At 56.7% G+C, this 16353-nt stretch overlaps 1 protein-coding gene across 1 annotated transcript in view; it reads right to left on the reverse strand.

Moving 5' to 3' along the window:
- LOC308524731 (uncharacterized protein) overlaps positions 1-16353 on the reverse strand; it is a gene marked incomplete at both ends in the record, with an annotated part of 34366 nt that overhangs the window by 12248 nt on the left and 5765 nt on the right. Inside the window, 9 exons of the mRNA XM_081099284.1 lie at positions 5070-5158; positions 5265-5468; positions 5627-5735; positions 6816-7030; positions 8016-8134; positions 8341-8464; positions 10237-10405; positions 10861-11015; positions 11737-11840. Coding sequence (XP_080955410.1) covers positions 5070-5158; positions 5265-5468; positions 5627-5735; positions 6816-7030; positions 8016-8134; positions 8341-8464; positions 10237-10405; positions 10861-11015; positions 11737-11840 — 1288 coding nt within the window. The remainder of the gene's footprint in view (positions 1-5069; positions 5159-5264; positions 5469-5626; positions 5736-6815; positions 7031-8015; positions 8135-8340; positions 8465-10236; positions 10406-10860; positions 11016-11736; positions 11841-16353) is intronic.

Below are 16353 nucleotides of genomic sequence, written 5' to 3' on the forward strand. Positions count from 1 at the left end.
CGGGCCAGCCAGACCCGGAACTTCCAAGAGAAGGCCCAAGGCCCCGCAGCGGCTTGCATTGCTTCACAGCTGAGCCTCTTCGTGGCTCCGGTTGTGTGGCCTCAGGCAGGGGCTGAATTAGCACCTCCTTAGATCCAGGAGCCACTGTACCCAGTGGTCAGAGGGGGACCATTCTCCCACTTCAGACACAGCTGCTTCCCACAGCCAATTGGCCTGGAGGTCAATTCCTCCCAGTGATCCTACATCAACCAAGGCACCAAGAGTGCACCAAGAGTGTCCACCCCAGGTAACTGGGGAGGCTGAGCCACTGGGCCCTACAGGACACCTGGCGCGCAGGCCACTCTATCAACACAGGGAAGCAGCCAAAATGCGGAGACAGAGAAACAGGTCACAATTGTCAGAAACGGAGGAGGACAGACGACTGGATATAGAGTTCAAGGCCACGTTTATAAGGTTTTTCAAGAATTTTATGGAAACCGCCGATAAATTTAAGGAATCCCTCAAGGAGTATAGTGAGACCATGGAGGACATGAAAAAGGACCAACTAGAAATTAAGCATACACTGACTGAAATAAAGAATATTTTACAGAGATCCAACAGCAGACAAGATGATCCCAAGAATCAAGTCAAAGATTTGAAATACAAAGAAACAAAAAATACCCAACCGAAAAAGAAAAAAGAAAAGAGATTCAAAAAGTATGAAGATAGTGTAAGGAACCTCTGGGACAACTTCAAGCGTACCAACATCAGAATTATAGGGGTACCAGAAGGAGAGAGAGGGCAAGATATTGAAAACCTTTTTGAAGAAATAATGACAGAAAACTTCCCCCACCTCGTGAAAGAAATGGACCTACAAGTCCAAGAAGCGCAGAGAACCCCAAACAAAAGGAATCCAAAGAGGACCACACCAAGACACATCATAATTAAAATGCCAAGAGCAAAAGATAAAGAGAGAATCTTAAAAGCAGCAAGAGAAAGACAGTCAGTTACCTACAAGGGAGTACCCATACGACTGTCAGCTGATTTCTCAACAGAAACCATGCAGGCCAGAAGAGAGTGGCAAGAAATATTCAAAGAGATGAATAGCAAGAGCCTGCAACCAAGATTACTTTATCCAGCAAAGCTATCTTTCAGAATGGAAGGTCAGATAAAGACCTTCACGGATAAGAAAAAGCTAAAGGAGTTCATCACCACCAAACCAGCATTATATGAAATGCTGAAAGGTATTCTGTAAGAAGAGGAAGAAGAAAAAGGAACTCTTTCCATTTGCCACAGCATGGATGGAACTGGAGAGCGGATAAATACCACAAGATCTCACTTATTTGTGGAATATAATGAACAACATAAACTGATGAACAAGGACTGATCCAGAGACGGAGAGGCTTTGATTGGACTGTCGGGCCTTGGAGGGAAGGTAGGGGAGGGTGGGGGCAAGGGGGAAGGATCAACCAAAGGACTTATATGCAAGCATATAGGACTAACCAATGGACACGGACAACGGGGGGGTGAGGGGATGAGCGGGGGGGGGGGTAGAGGGTACACATATGTAATATCTTAATCAATAAAAAAATATTAAAAAAAAAATCTAAAGAGACCCCCGATGTTGTGATAAAGAACCAACTAGAAATTAAGCATACACTGACCGAAATAAAGAATATTATACAGACTCCCAACAGCAGACCAGAGGATTGCAAGATTCAAGTCAAAGATTTGAAATACGAAGAAGCAAAAAACACCCAACCAGAAAAGCAAAATGAAAAAAGAATCCGAAAATATGAAGACAGTGTAAGGAGCCTCTGGGACAGCTTCAAGCGTACCAACATCCGAATTATAGGGGTGCCAGAAGAAGAGAGAGAGCAAGATATTGAAAACCTATTTGAAGAAATAATGACAGGAAACTTCCCCTACCTGGTGAAAGAAATAGACTTACAAGTCCAGGAAGCGCAGAGAACCCCAAACAAAAGGAATCCAAAGAGGACCACACCAAGACACATCATAATTAAAATGCCAAGAGCAAAAGACAAAGAGAGAATCTTAAAAGCAGCAAGAGAAAGACAGTCAGTTACCTACAAGGGAATACCCATACGACTGTCAGCTGATTTCTCAACAGAAACCATGCAGGCCAGAAGGGAGTGGCAAGAAATATTCAAACTGATGGATACCAAGAACCTACAACCAAGATTACTTAATCCAGCAAAGCTATCATTCAGAATTGAAGGTCAGATAAAGAGCTTCACAGATAAGGAAAAGCTAAAGGAGTTCATCACCACCAAACCAGTATTATATGAAATGCTGAAAGGTATCCTTTAAGAAGAGGAAGAAGAAGAAAAAGGTAAAGATACAAATCATGAACAACAAATACACATCTATCAACAAGTGAATCTAAGAATCAAGTGAATAAATAATCTGATGAACAGAATGAACTGGTGATTATAATAGAATCAGGGACATAGAAAGGGAATGGACTGACTATTCTTGTGGGGGAAAGGGGTATGGGGAATGGGGGAAGAGACTGGGCAAAAATCGTGCACCTATGGATGAGGACAGTGGGTGGGGAGTGAGGGCGGAGGGTGGGGTAGGAACTGGGAGGAGGGGAGTTATGGGGGGAAAAAGAGGAACAAATGTAATAATCGGAACAATAAAGATTTAATTTAAAAAAATGTATTTTTCATCCTCATATACTGTGTTTTTGTCGTTCGAATGAATTTTATTATTTCTTCAAGGTTCTTCACATACGTACACTTTAACAGATATCAAGTAGGCGTAACATGTTCTCAAAAAATTAGGGTTGGCACGCAGAAGACTTTTGAGTCAGAGATTTTGCTGGTTTTTGCACGCACTCACAAAAAGGTTGCCCACCCCTGGACTAGAAGCTCCACGCTCAGATCCGGGCCCAGGAGGGAGCAGGGGGTTAAGGAGATCCGGGTTAGCAGTGGTCTCGGCCCATCAGAGGTGTAGGGTCATGTAACTGTTTAGTTAGCAGATTCTGGGGTCCTAGACTGTGCCACGCTCAGCGCGGCCAGGGATGAACCTGGGGGTGGGGGTCGGTGAAGGATTAAAGAAGACAGACAAGAGAATGAAGCTGGGGCTAGGTGGGACGCTGCTCTCGGATGGAGAGACAGTGCCACGGCCTGCAAACCGAGTCTTTATTTTATAGCCAGTTTCCACGATGCAAAGTAAGGGCCTGGTCAAGATGTTTTTACAATATTCTCGCGGGTTTCCAATCTACTCAATTACATGCACCTGAACTCTATCAAGCTTTGTTTTGGCAGCACTTGCTGCACCTCCCGCAGCCCACATCACTCAGCCACCTGGGACCACAGGTTCTGGCCATCAGGTCAAGCTCACATACAACCACAGCCTTTGGCTATAATTGTGCTGGGACTTTCACGTGGCTTTGCCACGAGAGGACCGTGCCCTCTCATTAGTCCGAGGCTTGAACCTGTCCAAACGCTGTAGCCGCTCTCCACACGAGACCTTTGAGGAGACCCCACAGGAGACAGAAGGAGCAGCCAGAGTGTGGGAGGGAGCTGGGAAGGCGTGGCCAACAGAACCAAATCTGCCGAGAGTCCAAGTGAGAAGGAGGGACCAGAAGTGACCTTTGGACTAAGTACCCTTGGGGTTTCAGGGAAGGGGTGGGAGCAGAGCGCAGTACCGACAGGCCTGAGGGGAGTGGAGGCAGACAGCTCCTCCAGAAAGTCTGGCTGCGCACAGGGGAGGAGACAGTGTGGTCTCTGGAAGGAGATGCGGGCGGGAAGGTGCGTTTGCTTGTTTGGTTTAAGATAGGAGAGGCTTGAGCTCAACTGGTGATGGGAGGAGCCAGGCGGGAGGGGGTGGGCGGGGACCCAGGGGGCAGGCTGGACACAGGGCCCCAGGGAGGACGGGACTGGTAAGGGACAGGATGGGGGCAGACACGGCAGCAGACATGGAAGGGGGCAACTCTGGCTGAAGATTTCACAGCTGCCTGGTGGGCGTGGGGCTGGGACCTGGACCAGAGCCGTGGGGCCTGCAGCCCTCTGGTTCGTCCTGCCATCTGCTCACACGCGCTGTGGGGCGTGTGGATACACACGTGCTATCCCACGCACAGGACTGGCTCCAAGTGGCATAGTGTCCCTGCCCAGACTCACGGGGTGAAGCCCGCACTTCCAATGCGATGGTGATTGGAGACGGGCCCTTGGGGGATCATTAGGGTTAGATGAGGCCCTGGGGGGGGGGGGGGCTCATGATGAGGTTAGTGTCCTTATAGAAGAGACCCCAGAAAACATGCCTCCTCGCCCCTCCTCCACGTGAGGATGCAGTCAGAAGGTGGCTGGCTGCAAGCCCGGAAGAGAGCCTGACCGGGAAGGAACCACGTCTGCCGGCTCCTTGATCCTGGACTTCCCAGCTTCCGGAACCTCACGAGAGAAATGCCTGTGTCTTAAGGGACCCGGTCTGTGGCGAGTTGTTACAGTAGCTTGAGCAGACTGATATGTAAGGCTTGGAGTGTGCATGCCTCGGCGTACTGACACGTGTCCGCATGTGTGCACGTCAGCCCAGCTCACGTGTGCCCATGTGCCCGTGCTTCCACGTACATGTAAGTACAGACGATGGATGTGCAGCTCACGCGTCCGTACGTGGCCGCCCCCGTCTCCTTCCCCTTCCTGAGCAGCAGTTTTTCATTGGCGTTTATTGGAACTTCCCCTTCAAGGCGGGTGGAGGGCGAGAAGGGGAGGGAGGCCACCCTTGTTGGGATGGAGCCGGGGGCCCAGGGCCTTCAGGGGAAGGGCGCTGGCACAGTGGGGAGAGTGGCAGTGGGGAGGGGCAGGCAGAAGAATGGCAGGGCCTGGGCTGCAGGGAGGGCGAGGCAAGGCGGGCGGGAAGGCTGGGGGTCGCATCTTTGCCCGGGTCGGGGCTGGGCTGGGAGATGAGGTGGTGGAGGTACTGTCCCCAAGCTCTCAGGGGGCTTGTTCTAAGAGCAGGGACCCGCCCAGGCCCCCAAGATGCCTGTGGAGCCCCGAGGCAGGCAGGGACCTGGCTGGGCCGAGTCTCTGGAGGCGGGGAAAGGGGGTTCTGTTGCCCTCAGCTGGGGCCCAGGTCCGGTCCACAAGGCTGCAGGGGGATCCTCTGGGAGTCTTTTTCGGCTTCTGGCTCCGGCTTGGGCTCCTTTGCCGGTGGAGACCTAGGGGAGAGAGCTCAGGGGAAGCCCTGGGCCAGGCCGGCTTCCCTGGGAGGAACCCCGGGAGGAACCCCACGAGGCACCCCACGAGGCCAGGGCGGGGACTGACCGTTTCTCCACGTCCTCGATGGTCTCCGGCAGGGGCTGATGGAGGGTCTCCGGCAGGAAGAGGGAAGCACTGCCTCCCAGGAGGGCGGTGGCTCCGAAAATGAGATTGGGGACGAAGGGGTGCAGCTCCCCCGTGATTCTCACCAGCGGGGCCGTCATGCTCCCCACGCGGGTCAGCACGTTGCTCACGCCCATGCCTGTTTGCCTGGGGGGTTCAGAGCAGGGATGGGCAGCCTGTGCGTGGGGTTCTGAGAGGACAGCGAGAGGACGGCTCCGGGGCCCCGGGCAGGGGGCGGGAGGAGCCACCATCCCACCGGGCCCCGATCCTGTGGCTGCACCGCCAGCCTCCGGCCCAGCACCTACCGGATGACCGTGGGGTACAGCTCGCTGGTGTAGAGGAAGAGGCAGCTGAAGGAGCTGGACAGGCACCCCTTCCCGAACACAGCCAGCACTGTCCTCAGGGCCTGCAGGTCTGCGGAGGGGAGAACACGGGCGGCCTTGGGCTCAGGAGCTCCTGCGTGCTCTCCTTCCTCCGCAGAACTCGCCTCCCTTTTTGCCTTGGCTGCCAGGAAGCTCAGTTCCAAACGGAAAGCTGAGTAACAGCCACTCTGCTGTTCCCAGGACTTGGCGGGTGTGTGTCCTGCTGTATTCCTGTCTTTCCCCAGCTCCGATGCCCTACTCTCATTTACATTTTGTTGTACATGTTCTTGTCCTAAAATATCTCAAGTTCCGTTGGAAGGATGTAGGTGCATCGACACAAGCACCATACAAAATGAAAGCAACTTTTCTAAGGTCATGGCGATTTGGGGGGGGGGTTGTGGGGTCTTCCATGAGCCCTGGCCTGTTGTGTCTCCATTCCAGCGTGTTTTCTCCAGCGATGCCCAACCCTTGAAAAATCCTGCACGCTGTCCGGAGGCAGACCTGGAAAGGACTCTGACATCTCCTAGCCCAGTGGTTGGCAAACTCATTAGTCAACAGAGCCAAATATCAACGATTGAAATTTCTCTTGAGAGCCAAATTTTTTAAACTTGAACTATATAGGTAGGTACATTGTTATTAACTTAATTAGGGTCCTCCTAAGCTGGCCTTTGCTAAAAACCTCCTCAGTCTGATTGAGGTACGTTCGCTGAGGTCGACCCCTTCCAACTCTCCCACCCACACTCGTCTTGTACACTCGTTTCAACCATCTCCTTTCCAAAAACCGACTTCTGCGCATGGGCCACGAAGTTTCAATCGCACCGTACGTGCGCGCCCGCACGTGGTATTTTGGGGAAGAGCCACACTCAAGGGGCCAAAGAGCCGCCTGTGGCTCTCGAGCCGCGGTTTGCCGACCACTGGCCTAGCCCCACTGAGTTATTTTCTACTAGTAGGTGCGAGACCTGAGCCCCAGCGAGCACAGGGACCTACTCAAGGTAGCACAGTGACTTAGAGCCAGAAGCAGCAGAACTGGAGCCCCTGCCCCCCAGCCCGAGGCAGCCTGCGGCGCCCGCGGACACACGGGCCTGATGGGCCAGCCTCTTCCAGGGGCTCCGGGGAGCCGCCAGCTTCTCACCCGAGGGCACGAAGATGAGGGCCAGGATGGACGCCCCTGCCAGGAGCAGGGCGATGACCTCCGTGGTGTGCCGGCCCAGGTAGCTCATGGAGAGGATGGTGATGAACTTGGCTGGGATGTCCACCCCCCCAAAGATGACCTGGAGGAGGTAGAGGTTGACTCCGAAATCTTCCACACCCATCGCCAAACTGTAGTAGGCGAACCCGGTGGAAAACCTGAGGGCAGGGAGGCACCGGTCAGCACCGATGGCCCGCAGGCTGGGCCTCGCCCCACACTGGCCCCTGCATCACCAGGACGACGAATAGTCTCATTTTTGTTCCCCTCCGCAGCCGATGGGTAGGGGCTGCCACACGGGAGGGGCTGTTCCAATGCCGTTCTGAGGTCTCTGAGGCTGTGTCTGCTGTCAGTGGGCCAGTGCTGGGATCGACTGGTTATGCCTAACACGGGCACGGTCTAGGATGGGGTGGCACAGATGCCACATAGCTGGCCCCAGGGAAGGTCAGGGCTGGAGGACTCGCGGGGCCCACAGGAGGCAGGGGATGGAAATAGTTTAACCTCCGGAGCAGCGGAGGCGAGAGCTGAGCTGTGCGCATGGTCAGATGCCGCCCTTCCCTTCCCAGAAGTGGGGGTGGCTTCTGAGGGGCTCCTGGACCCGTGGAGCCCTATTTGGCGATGGCGGGGATGGAGGAGGCCCGAGAACCAGGGCACAGGGAGGGCTTGGAAGGGGCCGTGGAGTGCCCGGCAGGAGACTCGGGAGAAACCCAGTGTCTGTCCTCAAGTCCGAAGCCCCGAGGGCCAGCCTTGCTCTGTGGGGTCTCAGAGGACAGACCAGACCAGTGTGTGTGTGTGTGTGTGTGTGTGTGTGTGTGTGTGTGTGTGTTGCGGGGGTGGGGTATGACCGGGAGGCACAGCATGGGGGGGGCGGGGACTGTGGGTAGGGATGTGAGAGCCGCTGAAGGGATGGAGTGTTTGCCCTGAGAGTGGGGGTGACCCCAGAGGAAAGCAGAGCTGATGGCCAGACAGCACGGGGCAGGGGCACAGCAGTTTCTGGGGTGGGGGCTGGGCCGGGGCGGCCCGGGGGAGGGGCTCCTCGTGCAGGTGCCCTTGGCTTTGCCCACCCGGAGGCCTTGCTCCTCACCCTGTGGTGGCAGAGGGGCCGGGGTGGCCGGGGTGGGCGGGGTGGGCGGGGAGGGCGGTTACCAGGCCAGGGAGAGGCAGAAGGTCACGCGGCGCAGCACGGGCGTCCGGAACAGGTCGGCCACGCTGTAGTGGTGGGCCTTGGCCAAGGAGATCTCCTTCTGCAGGTCGAGCTTGAGCTCCTGGGGCAGCAGGGGAGGGTGGGGGGGTGCATGGTGAGCCGCTGGCAGGAGGGAGAGGGGACGGTTCAGGCCGGGTGCCTGGAGAGGAGCTTGTGAGCAGGGGACACAGAGCAGGAGGGCACAGCCCCAGAGCAGAGCCCAGTGTCCTGCTCGGACTATAGGTCACCCTCCCCCCCCCCCGCCCCCGCCCCCCCCCCCGCCCCTACCTCCAGGCTGAGTTTCTCTCCCGCCTCCTTCCTGCCGTTGAAGGCCGCCACCCACTGGAGGATCCTCAGGGCCTTGGGACACTTTCCAGAGAGCACCATCCAGCGGATGGACTCTGGGACCCACCTGCAGCCGGAACAAGACCCCGGGGCTCAGCCCGAAGCCCCTCGAGAGGCTGGGCAGCTGGGGCCGAGGGGTAGGAGGCCAGGAAGCGGAGCTGCCTTCCCGCACATTCCATGGAAGGTACCCCTGGCCAAGCTTTGCGCCGGGGCTGCCTGCAGCCACCACCGCCCCCCCCCTCCCGCCCCCCGCCTCGCTCTCCCTGCCCCTTCCAGGGAGCCTTCCTCTGCCCCCACCGGCTGCTGGCTCCCCTGGGGTGTCCTCCTCAGCTGGGAGCCTGGGGCGCTAGGCCGGGCAGCAGGCCTGGGGAGGGGATGGCGTGCTTGCAGCCGCTCAGCTGGCGGGTCTGCATGTCCACCTCCCCGCCTTCCTCGGGCTGCATTCCCGGTGCTGGGTGAGGGCAGCTTGGAGAGGGAGCTAAGGTTGGGGTGTGGTCTAGGGAATGGGCTGGAGGACCAGGATTCCTCCCGCAATGGACCCGCTCTGCTGGGGTGAGTGTGGGGAGGTGGGGATGCGAGTACAGTAGGGTCCTGGGATGGGCAAGGGGGTGCCCTCACCTCCGGGCTGTGCTTTGGGGTTGGCTCGCCCTGAGCAGTCCCGAGGGTCACTGGGTGTGGGGAGAAAGGAGTGATGCTTGGGAAAGTCTGGTCTGAGTTGAAGTCACTTGTTGGGTAGCCCTGCAGGCACCAGGCCTGGCCCCGCGAGGCCTGGGGGAGTGGCCCTGGTCCCCTGGCCTCAGCTGAGAGAGGTGGCTCCCGGGCCTGTTGCTGCCTCCTCCCGCCCGTGGGTCTGTGTCTGCCCTGACAGTTTTCTCGGCATGCTCTCCCCAACATTGTCAGCGGCTCCCCCCTGCCCCCGCCCCCCCCCCCCCCCCCGGCACCAGGCAGGGCCTGGCCCCCAACCCCTCTCCCTGAGCATCATGTCAGCGACTCTCCCCGTCAGTGTCCCTCCTGGGGCCAGCACGTGCAATTCTGGGTGACAGGCAGCGCCTTTGTTTTGCTTAGAAGAACCTTGAGGCTCAGAGGGGGTGGGACTTGTCACAACAAAGGGGCGCAGGCTCTCGACCGCCCCCTGGTGATCCCGCCGTTATTTCAACTCTTGGCTCCTCTGCTCCCATCCCAGGCTGAGGACATTTCCTGGCTCCACCCTGAACCCTCTCCCCACCCCTCTCACCCCAAGATTGCCCACCCCTCTAGAAGCTTCTATTTCTCATTTGCAAATGGGGGTCCCATCCCAGCTCTGTATCTTTTTGTGTAACCTTAGGGGGATTGCTTCACTTCTCGGAGCCTCAGCTTCCTCATCTGTGAAATGGGAACAATAAAGCCACCTCCACACGGAGATGCTGTGAGGATCGGAGACAATACAGGTCGAAGCCCAGAACAGGGTCTCGCACGTACAGTGACCTCCCTTCTGTCTCTTGTCCCCACCCACTGGGAGTCTGTCTTTCTGTGCTATTATTTCACAAAGGAAGCTTCCAGGCCTCTCAGCACCGCAGACCCCTGCGGAGGAGGTATTCTGCCCTGCACTGCTGAGGCCTCCCGGCTTTCTGTGTCCTCCGCAGCCTGGCCCCATCCTGTCCATCTCAACCGACTCTTCTCTGCTGCAGACACAGGCATGCTCCCTCCTGCGCCGTGCCCGTGTGCAGGGAGGTCCTCCTCCCGCAGTGCCCTTCCCGCTGGGACAGGGACAGACGGAGCTGGCCAGCCTGGCCGGGCAGGGCTTCCCCCGTTTGGCTCAGGTGGGCCGAAGGAGGGCGTGGAGGGGAGAGGACCACATACCAGGACAGCAGGAAGAAGGCGAAGAAGGGAACGGACACAGTCAGCTGCAGCCAGCGCCACTGGGGGATGGCATAGGCCAGGCCGGGCAGAATGAACTGGCCAGCGGTGTAGAAGTAGCCGATCCCGACCGTCATGATGGCCCGCAGCTGCGTGGACATCCACTCGACATCTGCAGGAGGAGCCCCAGGACCAGGTTAGGGCCCTTCTGGACCCTGGGCACCTCCCTGACACCGTCTCTGACCCTAAGGGTTCCCTGACTCCATTTTACAGATGCTGCAACTGAGGCTCAAGAAGGTGGGGCTCCAGCTGAGGTCTGTCTGACTCCCAAGCCCATGCTCTTGACTGTCTCCTCAGTAGCAAGTGACTTCCCTGGTTTTGCCTCAATGTCCTCATCTGTATAATGGGGAGAATGGTATCACCTACGTATGTGTGTAGACTGAATGAGATCAGGTGCCTGGCAGAGAGCCGGGCCCAGGGAAAGGGCTCAGTATTGGCAGTCGTGTTCAGAGGGGGCCCCCGAGGGCCTCTGCCAAGGCCACAGGGGGCCCGTGGTCGAGCCAGACCCAGACCTAACCCCTGGCTCAGCGCCAGGCCGGTGCCCCCGCCCCCTTCCCCGTGGCTCACTCAGGATCACGGTGCTCAGGGTGACCCCGGCCATGCTGAAGCCACACAGGAAACGCAGGACCATGTAGACGGCAAAGGAGGGGCTGAAGGCTGCGCCCGAGCCGCTGGCCGCCAGCAGCAGGTAGCTGCCCGACAGGATGGGCTTCCGGCCAAACCTGCAGCTCAGAGGAACGGGGGCCGTGTGAGGCAGCCAAGGCGGTGGCCGGCCAGCCTGGAGCCACGGCGGGTCTCCCGCCCCCCAGGGTGCCAGGCCGGGCCTGTCACTCCCTCCCCAGACAGGGCCTGGCTTGTAATTGCTTCTGTATGACCACGTTTGCAAGGAGAGGTTTTAGTTAATGAGTGATCTCCACCTCCAGCTTAGCTGCCTGAGCAGGGCCAAAGGGTCAGCCCATCTCCAAGCAGCCCGTCCCCCCACCTCCATCCCCCCACCTCCATCCCCCCACCTCCATCCCCCTACCTCCATCCCCCCACCTTCCTCCCCCCACCTCCATCCCCCCACCTCCATCCCCCCACCTCCATCCCCCCACCTCCATCCCCCCACCTCCATCCCCCCACCTCCATCCCCCCACCTCCATCCCCCCACCTCCATCCCCCCACCTCCACCCCCCCACCTCCACTGCTGCCCTGGGTCCGCAGCCCTGGCGGTCCCCCCGCTGGGTCTGTGGAGGCTGGAAGACTCAGCTCGCTAGGGCTTTGGGTCAGAGAGAAGACTGTGGCCCAGAGAAGGACTGGGACTCGCCCCAGGCTGCACAGCCAGGACCACCCCCACCCCCCGCCTCCCCCGGCTCTTTGCCTCTTTGGGGGTCCATGGCTGGAACAGGGGGCAGGGTCGTCACCAGGGGCTGTGCTGCCCCGTGGGAGGCCCCGGGGTCTCACCTGTCAGACAGGCCTCCCAGCACGATGCCCCCGACCAGCGTGCCCGCCATGAACACAGACTGCGCCATCTCCTTCAGTTTGTTCGAGTCGCACACCAAGTCCCACTGCACAAGGGAGAGGAGCAGCCTGCTCAGCCCCGCTCAGCCCCGCTCGGCCCCTGGCGGCCCCCCACCTCCTGCCTGGCCTGAGCCAGGTCCCTGCCCCCCAGGCACCCTGTCCCCCTCCAGGCTCCCAGGTCTGCCTTGGCTCTTCGGGCCGGGGCCTGGGGTTTTCTAAGGACAACAACCCTCTAGCATGTGTGGCCCCTCATACGACTTACAAAGGCTGCTCGGCTGTCACACCCCGTCTATCCCCTGCCCCTCTGGGCTGGCCTGCACCCCGTGGCTCCCCAAGGCCAGCCCCTTTGTGTGCGCTCACCCCCTGTCCTCCGTGGGGACATCCCTCTGTGCATTTGCCCAGATCTCTCCGTCTTACAACCTCTTTCCCCCCAGGCTCCCCCCATCCCCCTTCCCTTGGCCAGGGACTTGCTCTCCCGCCCCACCTCCTGCTTCATCCCCCTCCTGCCTCTCCCAGCCATGGCACCCCCTCTGCGAAGCTGTGCTCCCCCAAGCCACCCACCGTCTTACCCACCAAATCAAGGGAACCACCTGACTTGTCAGTGTAGCCCTTGGCCCTGCCGACCCCTCTCTCCGCCGCACTGCCTCTGTGGGCTCCTCTCCCTCCATCCCTACGTTTCCCCACGCCCCTCTCCCTTTAGCCACTTTGCCCAGGAAATGCCACCGGCTCCGATAGCTTCAGTGGCGATTTCATGGCGAAGACTCCGAAGCCACCTTTCTTCTGGCCTCGAGACCAGGAGGTTCAGCTGCCGCCTTGACCCCCAACCCCCCATGATGGCCGTCTGTCTCGCGGGCATCTCAGCGTCTGTCCGTCCGCTTGTCACCCCTGCCTGGAGGCCTCCGTCTCAGCGCTGGCGACCCGTTTATTTCCTCCCTCACCTTCTCCACAAACACTCAGCCCTCCGGCTTCTAACTGTTTAGTGTTTCTTGAATCTGGATTCTTCTATGTCCATGATGGCTGTCAGAGTGCAGATCTCATCGTCTTGCCCTTGGATTAGAGCAGTGGTTCTCAACCTTCTGGCCCTTTAAATACAGTTCCTCATGTTGTGACCCAACCATAAAATTATTTTCGTTGCTACTTCATCACTGTCATGGTGCTGCTGTTATGAATCGTCATGTAAATATCTGATACGCAGGATGGTCTTAGGCGACCCCTGTGAAAAGGTCATTCGGCCGCCAAAGGGGTCGCGACCCACAGATTGAGAACCGCTGGATAGAGCAAGAGCCGATATGCATGGAGGGTTTGCCACGCACCAGGCGCTTTCCAGGCCCTCACTCCTCTGTCCGCACGACGGCCTTCTGATGGTGCACTGTCACCCAATTTGCAGATGAGAAAACTTAGAGGCCCAGAGCGGAACACGGCAACGTCCCCTCCTCCAGGCCCGTCTCCCAGCCCCGGATCTCAGCCCCTCCCCGCCATCCTTTCCCCAGTGATCCCGCTACAACGCCTCTCACCAGCAAGAGAAACCATCAACAAAGCAACAAGAAAGCCCACTGCATGGGAGAACATATTTGCCAATGTTATCTCCGATAAAGGTTTGATCTCCAACATTTACAGGGAACTCATACAACTTAACAAAAGGAAGATAAACAACCCAATCAAAAAATGGGCAATGGACCTAAATAGATACTTTTTGAAAGAAGACATAGGGAAGGCCAAGAGACATATGAAAACATGCTCAAAGTCACTAATCATCCGAGAGATGCAAATCAAAACGACAATGCGGTACCATCTCACAGCTGTCAGACTGGCTATCATCAACAAATCAACAAACGACAAGTGCTGGTGAGGATGCGGAGAAAAAGGAACCCTCGTGCGCTGCTGGTGGGAATGCAGGCTGGTGCAGCCACTGTGGAGAACAGTATGGAGTTCCCTCAAAAAACTAAAATTGGAACTCCTATTTGACCCAGTGACCCCACTTCTAGGAATATATCACAAGAAACCAGAAACACCAATCAGAAAGGATATATGCACCCCTATGTTCATAGCAGCACAATTTACCATAGCTAAGATTTGGAAACAGCCTAAGTGCCCATCAGCAGATGAATGGATTAGAAAACTGTTATCTACATGATGGAATACTATGCTGCTGTAAAGAAGAAGGAATTCTTACCATTTGCAACAGTATGGATGGAACTGGAGAGCATTATGCTAAGTGAAATAAGCCAGTCAGAGAAAGATAAATATCACACGATCTCACTCACTTGTGGAAGATAATGAACAACATAAACTGATGAACAAAAACAGATCCAGAGACAGAGAAGCATCGATCAGACCGTCAAACCTCAGAGGGAAGGTAGGGGAGGGTGGGGGTTAGGGGGAGCGATCAACCAAGAGACTTGTATGCAGGCATATAGGCCTAACCAATGGACACAGACACCAGGGGGTGAGGGCATGAGTGGGGGTGTGTGGGGGGCAATGGGGCGATAAGGACACACATGTAATACCTCAATCAATAAAGAAAAAACATTATTAAAAAAATCAAATGCCTCTCACAGCAGGTTCCTGTCTCGCCTCAAGCACTCACGGGCTTCCTCTTGTCCTTTTGGGTGAAGAGAAAGCTCTGTGAACACAGATTTATAAAGCCTCACGCCCTGGCCCCTGCCGACCTGCTTGGCCTAATCTCCCGCTAATCCCCAACATGCACCCTTTGTCCATTACTTGTGTAATGAAGTGGAGAGTCTGATTCACTAGAAATGCCTTGCAAGAATGTTCCAGAAGTGAAACAGAGCCGGGGAAGCACCACCCCTTCCTCTGCTGGAAGTCAGAAAAGAGGGGGCCATGGGGACAAGCCTGCAGGACCTCCCCAGCCTCAGAGTGGCCCCCTGGGCCAGCAAACCCACTGGGTGCTCCGCTCCCGTGGGAGAGGGAGCCTGCGTGCTGTGCGCATGGGGTGGGGAGAGACCAGGGTACAGGAGGGAGCCAGGGGGTGTGGGAAAAGCACCCAGGAGCGTCTAGAGAGACTTCGGTACTTTGTGGCATGCTGTGCAAAGCGGGTTTTCTCCCTTCCTGTTGGTGGCGATGGTGACGACAGAGTGACTCGGGAAGCCGTGTGTTGAAGATGGTAGAGCTGCTGTCACGCTGGGTCCTGGAATGACCTCATGGAGCAGAGTCGCCCACTGGCCTGAAATGCTCATCCGAGAACTATTGCATGAGAAAGAGAAACACTTCTATATCTTTGAAGCTGTTGAGTGATTATTTAGTTACTAGTGGCCCGGTGCACAAAATTCGTGCACATTAAAAGGGAATTCATTAGAGGAAATATTTTAATATTGCTATTTGCCCTTTCTCTATAATAGAAGTGTTAGAGAGGAAAGAAAATTAGTAAAATGTATATGAAAATCTCCCTCCTGTCAGAGTCTTGGGCATGCCGTGGGACCCAGAGTCCAGTCCCTGCCCACACTTGTGTGCCTCGAAATTGCACGAGACCCAGACCCAGCTGACCCCACCCCCATCAAGCCCTGCAGGGCGGGGGGTGGGAGGGGTGGGGCATGGCCTCAGGTCTCCTGGCCCGGCCTCAGGTCCCCCGGCCCCTTTGTGATGGTGTGACATCTATTTGCATATTAGCTCTTTATTATATAGGATAGCCACCTAGCCTCTCCTGATATACCACACATGATGGAAATTTGCAAATGGAAATTTGATCTTCCCCCACCCCCCACCCCCAACATCCATGCTGTTTAGTGCTTTAAGAGATCAGTGTGTTTGGATCGCGAGAGGGTCAGTGTCAGACACGCTTGGGTTAGTTTAAGGCTGTCGCCTGCTCCACGGTCAGAGACCAGACCTGCGGGGTCTTGGTTTCGGCCGTGGCACTGGTGGTGATGGAGGCTTTAGAGTACCTGTTGCAAGCCAGTCTCTTCCACGAAATTGGAAAGTCCTGGTTGGACTTTGAGCCACATTCAAACATGCCACAGTCCTGCTAGGCCCTGCGGAGTCCGTTCCCATCGCTACCCTCATCGCCTCTCTGCTCTCACTCCTACCATCTCCCATGTTCTCTGCTCCGGGTGCACTGGTTCCTCGCTGTCCCTTAACCAGGCACCCAGAGCCTTGACTCATGGTATTCTCTGGGCCTGGAATGTTCTTCCCCCAGGGAGCCACTGGACTGCTCACTGAGCACGTCCTGCACCGCCATGTTTAAGATGGTAACTAACCCCCCTCAGTGGACACCCCTCCACCCCACTTTATTTTCCCTATAGCACTTATATCATCAGACATATTGCATGTTTTCCCATGTTTTGTTTGTTTGTTTCTCTCCCACGAATGTTACCTTGATGAGGCGAGGTGTTCAGCCTGTTTGGTTCCCTGCGTCACTCCTACTGCCAGAGCAGCACCCAGCACCCAGCAGTCACTCAGTAAATACTCGTGGAATGGAATGACCGTCCCCCAGAGAGAACAGGGGGATGGACAGCCTGAGCGATTTAGAGGCGGGCTGCTGTCTCCACGAGAGGTCAGAGGGCCCACCCTCCGAATGCCAGGTGGAGGGCTGCCTTGCGCCACCTG

This window comes from Myotis nattereri, assembly GCF_964212035.1.
Source record: "Myotis nattereri genome assembly, chromosome: 9".
Lineage (NCBI taxonomy): Eukaryota > Metazoa > Chordata > Mammalia > Chiroptera > Vespertilionidae > Myotis > Myotis nattereri.